This window comes from Symphalangus syndactylus, chromosome 18 (assembly GCF_028878055.3).
Source record: "Symphalangus syndactylus isolate Jambi chromosome 18, NHGRI_mSymSyn1-v2.1_pri, whole genome shotgun sequence".
NCBI lineage: Eukaryota > Metazoa > Chordata > Mammalia > Primates > Hylobatidae > Symphalangus > Symphalangus syndactylus.
This window is the reverse complement of record NC_072440.2, coordinates 67460705-67469087: the sequence shown is the minus strand read 5'-3', so window position 1 is coordinate 67469087 and position 8383 is coordinate 67460705. Positions and strand designations below refer to the sequence as shown.

At 52.4% G+C, this 8383-nt stretch overlaps 1 protein-coding gene across 1 annotated transcript; it reads right to left on the bottom strand.

The window, feature by feature from the left end:
- Positions 1 to 104: 104 nt before the first annotated feature.
- On the bottom strand, positions 105 to 2848 carry SELENOM (selenoprotein M). Its single transcript, XM_055252808.2, has 5 exons — positions 2689 to 2848; positions 1241 to 1276; positions 986 to 1020; positions 535 to 613; positions 105 to 455 (listed from the first exon to the last, which is right to left on the bottom strand). The coding sequence occupies exons 1-5, from the start codon at positions 2815 to 2817 to the stop codon at positions 297 to 299; spliced, it is 438 nt and encodes a 145-aa protein (XP_055108783.1). The 5' UTR covers positions 2818 to 2848; the 3' UTR covers positions 105 to 296.
- Positions 2849 to 8383: the final 5535 nt, after the last annotated feature.

Sequence of the window (8383 nt, the reverse complement as noted above, 5' to 3'; positions counted from 1 at the left end):
GCAGCCAGGCACTTGGGGATTCGAGGTCCCGCTGGGGTCCTCAGAGGTTCTTCTTCCGACCTCCCACCCCACCCGCCCGCAGCAACGAAGGAGTCGAGCCTCAGTTAAGGCAGGAGGGAATTTAGTGGAGCTGGGGAGGGAAGAAAGCGAGGTTGGGAGAACTTCCCCAACCCCATCCCCGCTAGCCCGGGGACGGGCATCGGCTCTCAGCAAGAGAAGTATTCCCGGGATGCTGAGCGCTTCATTCTGTCTCCAGGACTCAGGCGGGTGGTCCCAGCTCCGCCGCGCCCCCGGACCTACAGGTCGGCGTGGTCCGAAGTTTCCTCCGGGGGCCTCGCAGGCGCCCACACGTACTCGGGGGGCACCTGCGCGTCGGGCGCCACCTTGCGGTAGAAGCCGAGCTCCTGCACCAGCGCGTTGATCTCTTCGCGGGTCATTTCACTGAGTGGGATGCGCTGAGGCGGAGGAGGGGCGGGGTCAGCAGGCTGGGCCTCGCCTCTGGCCTCGCCCCCAGCCCGCCTCCCACGGCCTCACCTCCAGTTCCTCGTAGCGGCGGCCCAGCAGCACGAGCTCAGGGTCGGCCCCAGGGAGGTGTTTCATCACCAGGTTGTGACTGGAGGTGGTGTTAAGGAGGGTCGTGGTGGGCAGAGGGAGGTGGTGGTTCCCGCAGCCTTACTAATGGGAACAGCATTGCCTCCTTTGCTGAGCGCTTACTCTGTGCCCGGGTGGGGCCAGGGTCTCCGCTTATACGTGAGAAAATTAGGGTTCAAAGAAGTAAAGGGCCCTCCTCTCCATTCTGTGGCAGTCATCACTAGTCAATCTCTTTTGCCCACCCAACACGGAGACCACCTCAGAATCCTCTGGGCGGCCACTACCAATCAATTCCACTTGTCAGTTGAAAACCATCTGCCACCCCTTTCTGAAGTTACATGGAGATTCTCCCAGGTGCCCACCCCATTTCCCCTCCCCCAGAACAGAAGGATACTAGAATGGAATGTCCTGGGTGACGAAAGCCTTCACCTGGGGAAGAACCAGAGCATCAGAGACAATGACCCCAGTCTCCTCGAGGTACAGACGGGACACTGAAGCCCAATGAGGTCATAAAGCAAGTCAGGTGCAGGCTCCTGACTTTCAGGCTAGGGATCCTTCCCCCCCACCGCCCCAGTCATTGGGACCATGTTGCCCACTCCCCAAGAGGCTCAGGGGGAACAGAGCTAGGGACTTCTTCCTTCAAACTCACCTCCTTTAGGCGGTTCAGCTGTCATCCCCCACAGGTCTGGAGGGGGATAAAATGGGACAGGTCAGGAGTCCTTCACATTTATTCCAGCCACACCCCCAAAGCCATACATCCTTATCCCTGAGTTGGGTCGGGCTGCGAGTTACCCCTGGATCAGCAGTTCCCAAGGTCTGAAGGAAATGCTGGACCCTTGTGGGCCAAAGGGGGAACTGTGTATACAAGTGGGGAGACTCAGGCCTAGAGACACCAGGGGAAAAGAGCAAGGCCAGAGACCCACAGTGTGCCTGCCAGCCTTGGGGCCTGTACATCCTACTGGCTGTTGACTGACTCCCAATGCCCAGGGGAAATGATCACCCTGATCCTCTTAAGCAGTAGAGACCTGGGCTTGGCCTTTGGTCCCTGAAATCTCACAAGTGGAGGCAGAGCAGAAGGAAACACTTCAGAATGGCCCTGGGGACCCCCACTGGAGACACCTACCATCTGGTCCCTACTCTACACAGGCAGACCTCACCCTGCCTGCCACCTGCGGCCCAGCGCCTCAGACCATCTGGTTGCTTCCCTGACATGGGAGAATGGGAGGGCTCCTCCCTGCCTTCCCTGAGGAGATGCCACTATCCAGCAGGAGTCTAGACCCCAGGACCACCCACTCCAGCCCTCCTCCATCCTACCCTCAGCCCTTTTCTTAGAGACAGGGTCTCACTATGTCCCCCAAGCTGGTCTTGAACTCCTGGGCTCAAGCAATCCTCCTGCCTTGGCCTCCCAAAGTGCTGGGATTACAGGCGTGCACCACCGGCACCCAGCCATTCTACACCCTTTTGTCAGAAAGAGCTGACAAAAAGCTCAGAGGGGGGCTGTGATGGTCAAAGTCACATAGCAAGACAGGGACTCCAAACGGGAATTTCCTGGTGGGGGGAGGATGGGAGGCTGCTGCAGAGTTAATGTTGGCAACCAAGTTCCCAACTCGGTTGCCCCTCCGAGTTAGGCCCATTCCCCGTATCCTGCATATGGGAGGAGGCACCCGGAAAGTCTTCTCTCCTCCCAGGAGAAGGAAAAGAGACTTTCCGGAGCCTCCAGCCCTGGAACTGGGTGGGGGGCAGGATTCCAGGAAAACATGAAGTGGTGGGGGATGGGAAGTTGGAACAGGATTGGGAGTCACAGGCCACGAGAAGAGTTAGGAGACTGCGTCAATGTGTCTGGGTGTCCGCTGTCGGGCCAGGTGGGGGAGCTGGGGAAGGGTTCGGAGTTCCAGGCCCCAAAGTCGGTGTCTCAGGCTTCCACGGTGGATGCTGGGGCCATCTGGGGCTAGGGAACAGGAGGGATGGTCCCGGCGCCAGGGGGAAAGCAGGGAGACTCGAGGTTCGAGGTGGTCCTGGGGCCGGGACGGGCGGTGCTCCCATGGGGCCACAGAGTTGGGGGACGGTAGTGCCGGGGCTGGAGGCCGGCGTACTCACCTCTACCCGGGCTCGGGTTAGGCCGCTCAGACGGCTCCAGTCCGGCCGGTAGGCAGTGGCGGCTGTGGCTGGGGCCACAAGCGCCGCGAGAAGCAGCAGCAGCGCCAGCGGGGGCAACAGGAGGCTCATCGGGACCCGGCCGCAGATGATGCGCAAGCTGGAGGCGAACCTCCGAGTCGCTGCGCCACGTCTGGGCCTGCAGGCTGGCCCCGCCCCCGCCCCCGCCCCCGCCCGCACTCCGTCTAGAGGCCCACTCCCGCTGCAGACCACGCCCCCAGCGCTCGGTCTCCGCCCCAGGGCTCCCCGCCGTTACCTCCCGCTAGCTAGCTCAGGGCGAGGTCCCGGCTCCTCCCTGGCCTTTGGGCCGTCACTTTCCCAGGTCCGAGAGTGTCGACGCTCCTTCTGTCGACCGAGGATGTGGACGCTCCCACAGGATGCGGACAGGCAGCGCCACCTCACGCCGGCAGAGGGTGCCGGCGAGACGCTGAGGGACACGGGAGTTTCTGAGCCAAACCTGCGACTTTAAGATAGGGAAACTGATAGGACATCCAAGAAAAAAAAGGAAAGAAAGAAGAAAAAGTAAGAGGGAAACTGGCTTTCTGAGGACTCCTCGCTTTGGAGCATGGAAGATGGGGAGTGAGGTTCGGTGGAGGGAGTGCGGCTTCTGGGAGCCACTGAGACCTACCAGCGTGTCTTCTTACCATCCACAGCTACTGCTGAGCAGACTTTCTGACCTGGGGTGAGGAAAGGAATTTGTTATTCAAAGGTGGGAAAATGCAAGGAGGGTTACAGCTGATAGGCCACAACAGGGTCTTAAATCAGCTGGGTTAAATTTATGAAGTCAGGATTTACTTTTTTTTTTAACTGTGGCTATCCAATTCAATTAAAAATCTTGTCTTTTTCATTGCTACTCTGCAGTGTTACCTCTGTTATGTATAAATAGGCAACCACAGCCGGGCGTGGTGGCTCACACCTGTAATCCCAGCACTTTGGGAGGCCGAGGCGGGTAGATCACTTGAGGTCAGAAGTTCGAGGCCAGCCTGGCCAACATGGTGAAACCCCCATCTCTACTAAAAATACAAAAATTAGCCGGGCGTGGTGTGGGCGCCTGTAATCCTAGCTACTTGGGAGGCTGAGGCAGGAGAATCACTTCAACCTGGGAGGCAGAGTTTGCAGTGAGCCGACATCCTACCACTGCACTCCAGCCTGGGCGACAGAGACTCTGTCTCAAAAATAAATAAATAAAATAGGGAACCATATAAATATATGGGAGTCTACTTCTGAATATCGTACCCTATTCTAGTCCTTCAGTGGGTTTGTCTAACTGCGCTGTCTTATTAACTATAGCTTTATAGTCAGACTTGACATCCGGTTGTGTGTTGGTCCTCTAGCTTTGTTCTTTTTTTTTTTGAGATGGAGTCTCGCTCTGTTGCCCAGGCTGGAGTGCAGTGGCCTGATCTCGGCTCACTGTAACCTCCACCTCCCGGGTTCAAGCAATTCTCCTGCCTCAGCCTCCCGAGTAGCTGGGACTACAGGTGCATGCCACCACGCCCAGCTAATTTTTTTTGTATTTTTAGTAGAGACGGGGTTTCACCGTATTAGCCAGGATGGTCTCGATCTCCTGATCTCATGATCTGCCACCTCAGCCTCCCAAAGTGCTGGGATAACAGGTGTGAGCCACTGTGCCCAGCTCGTTTTTTTTTTTTTTTTTGAGACAGAGTCTTGCTCTGTCGCCCAGGCTGGAGTGCATTGGCGTGATCTCAGCTCACTGCAACCTCCACCTCCCGGGTTCAAGCTGTTCTCCTGCCTCAGCCTCCTAGGTAGCTGGGATTACAGGTGCCCGCCACCACACCCAGCTAATTTTGTATTTTTAGTAAATATGGGGTTTCACCATCTTGGCCAGGCTGGTCTCGAACTCCTAACCTCAAGTCATCCACCCGCCTTGGCCTCCCAAAGTCCTGGGATTACAGGTGTGATCTACTGTACTGGCTATTTTTTTTTTTTTTTTTTTTTTTTTTTGAGACAGAGTCTTGCTTTGTTGACCAGGCTGGAGTGCAGTGGCTCAATCACAGCCTGAACCTCCCAGGCTCAAGCAATCCTCCCACCTCAGCCTCCTGAGTAGCTGGGACTACAGGCATGCACCACCATGCCCAGCTGATTTTTTTTTTTTTTTTTGAGACAGAGTTTCACTCTCATTTTCCAGGCTGGACACTCTCATGTCCAGTGGCATGATCTGGACTCACTGCAACCTCTGCCTCCCAGGTTCAAGTGATTCTCTTGCCTCAGCCTCCCAAGTAGCTGGGATTACAGATGTCGGCCACCAAACCCGGCTAATTTTTTGTCTTTTTAGTAGAGATGAGGTTTCACCATGTTGACCAAGCTGGTCGCAAACTACTGGGCTCAAGTGATCCTCCTGCCTTGGCCTCCCGAAGTACTGGGATTACAGGCATGAGCGACCATGCCTGGCCTGTGGCCTACATTTTCCTGTGGTGAGGGCCATGTGTGAGCCCACAGCCTCAGTGAGCCATCGCAGTCTAGCTTTGTTCTTGAAGGTTGTCTTGACTATACTTGGCCTTTCACACTTCCAGGTACAATTTAGGGCCAGCTCATCAACCTCCACAGAAAAGCCTTCCAAATTTCTATCAGGATTTCAGATTCCCATTGGGGAAATCAATGTGGGGAGACTCAACAGCTTTATATTATTGTGTCTTTTCTTCCACGAACATGGTAAGTCCCTCCATTTCTATAGGTCTTCTTTAATTTCCTTCAATAATATTTTGTGGTTTTTAGAATAAATATCTTGCGTATCTTTCATTAGATTTAGTCCTAGGTATTTAATTTTTATAGCATTACAAACTCTATTGTTTTTACATATTCATTTTCAAGTTGCTTGGCAGTAGCATATAGGAAGACAATTGATTTTTGTATATTAACCTTGCAGCCAGTGACCACATTGAATTTGCTTACTCTAATAGTTTAACTGGAGATTTTTTTTATTTTCTACATATGCATATTATATCATCTGGAAATAAAAGTGGTTTTCTTCCTTTCTGGTCCTTATACCTTGGTTTTGTTTCGTTGCACTGTCTTAATTTTACTGTCTGGGACCTCTGGTACAATGTTGACTAGAACTGATCATTGTCTTTTTCCGGATATCATCTTTAAACGATCCTGTTTGCCATAGGTTTATTACTGATGCCTTTTTTTTTTTTTTTTTTTGAGACGGAGTCTTGCTCTGTCGCCCAGGCTGGAGTGCAGTGGCACAGTCTCGGCTCACTGCAAGCTCCGCCTCCCGGGTTCACGCCATTCTCCTACCTCAGCCTCTCCGAGTAGCTGGGACTACAGGCGCCTGCCACCACGCCCGGCTAATTTTTTGTATTTTTAGTAGAGACGGGGTTTCACCGTGGTCTCGATCTCCTGACCTCGTGATCCGCCCGCCTCGGCCTCCCAAAGTGCTGGGATTACAAGCGTGAGCCACCGCACCCGGCCTACTGATGCCTTTTGTAAAAGAAAGTTTTCTATTTCTATTTTTCTTAGAGCTTTTATCATGAATGGATGTTGAACTTTGTCAAATGTTTTCCTGTATCTATTGAAATGATCATGTGGTTTTTCTCCTTTATTTTATTAAATGTGGTAAAATACGTGAACTGATTTTCATATGTTAAACCTTGCATTCCTGTAATAAACCAATTTGGTTGTAAAAAAAGAGATAGGAAAACTGAACCCTAGGGAATCCTTGTTTGCGCTATTTGTTTATTCAGTAGATTATGGGGTCTTGCTGCTGACCAGGCTGGTCTCAAACTCCTGGTCTCAAGTGATCCTCCTGCCTCAGCCTCCCAAAGTGCTAGAATTACAGGTGTGAGCCACTGCACCCGGCCTTTTTATTTCTTTGGACAAAAATTCCAATCAAGGTTTTTATTTCCCAGAGCACACATTGTGGTGACGCAATATTGCGTACTCTGTGGGGGTTGGCAGGATAAAGGGGTTAACACATATAAAGCTCATCAGAACAGTACCTAATACAGGACGGGCACAGTGGCTCATGCCTGTAATCCCAGCACTTTGGGAGGCCAAGGTGGGTGGATCACCTGAGGTCAGGAGTTCGAGACCAGCCTGACCAACATGGTGAAACCTCCTCTCTACTAAAAATACAAAATTTAGCTGGGCATGGTGCTCATGCCTGTAATCCCAGCTACTTGGGAGGCTGAAGCAGAAGAATCGCTTGAACTCGGAGGCGGAGGTTGCAGTGAACCAAGATGGCGCCACTGCACTCTGGCCTGGGGAACAAGAGCAAAACTCCCTCTCAAAAAAAAAAAAAAAAAATTAGCTCGGCATAGTGGCGGGCGCCTGTAGTCCCAGTTACTCCAGAGGCTGAGGCAGGAGAATCACTTCAACCCAGGAGGTGGAGGTTGCAGTGAGCCGAGATCACACCACTGCACTCCAGCCTGGGCAACAGAGCGAGACTGTCTCAAAAAAAGACCGAGGTGGGTAGATCATGAGGTCAAGAGATCAAGACCATCCTGGCCAACATGGTGAAACCCCATCTCTACTAAAAACATAAATTACCCAGGTGTGGTGGTGCATGCCTGTAATCCCAGCTACTCGGGAGGCTGAGGCAGGAGAATCGCTTGAACCTGGGAGGCGGAGGTTGCAGTGAGCCGAGATCGTGCCCCTGCACTCCAGCCAGGCGACAGAAAGAGACTCTGTCTCAAAAAAAAAAAAAAAACCTACTAGGACAGTCATTATCAGTTCCTTCCTTACCTCATAAAGACCCCGTGAACTCCATTTTGCAGGTTAGGAAACAGGCTCAGAAAGGTGAAATGAGTGAACTGTGGATTTGGGACTTGAACTCAACATGTCTCTGCACTCATCTTGAGAGTTCGGAGTTTCTTCCTTCCGGTGGGTTGGTGGTCTCTCTGACTTCAAGAATGAAGTCACAGACCTTCGCTGTGAGTGTTACAGCTCTTAAGGATGGTGTGTCCAGAGTTTGTTCCTTCAGATGTGTCTGGAGTTTCTTCCTTCCAGTGGCTCAGTGGTCTCACTGACTTCAAGAATGAAGCCACGGACTTTCACAGTGAGTGATACAGCTCTCTTTTCTCTTTTTTTCTTTTCTTTCTTTCTTTCTTTTTTTTTTTTTTTTTTTTTTTTTGAGACGGAGTCTTGCTCTGTCGCCCCCAGGCTGAAGTGCAGTGGCACAATCTCAGCTTACTGCAAGCCCTGCCTCCCGGGTTCATGCCATTCTCTTGCCTCAGCCTCCCAAGTAGCTGGGACTACAGACTCCCACCACCATGCCCAACTAATTTTTTGTATTTTTAGTGGAGATGGGGTTTCACCGTGTTAGCCAGGGTGGTCTTGATCTTCTGACCTCATAATCCTCCCACCTTGGCCTCCCAAAGTGCTGAGATTACAGGCTGTTGCAGCTCTTAAAGGTGGTGAGGACCCAAAGAGTTAGCAGCAGCAAGATTTATTGTGAAGAGCCAAAGGACAAAGCTTCCACAGCACAGAAGGGCACCCAAGCAGGTTGCCAGCTGCTGGGTGGGGGTGGGGGTGGCGGCCAGCTTTTATCCCCTTATTTGTCCCCACCCACATACTGCTCATCAGTCCATTTTACAGAGTGCTGATTGGTGCATTTACAATCCTCTAGCTAGACACAGAGCGCTGATTGGTGCGTTTTTACAGAGTGCTGATTGGTGCA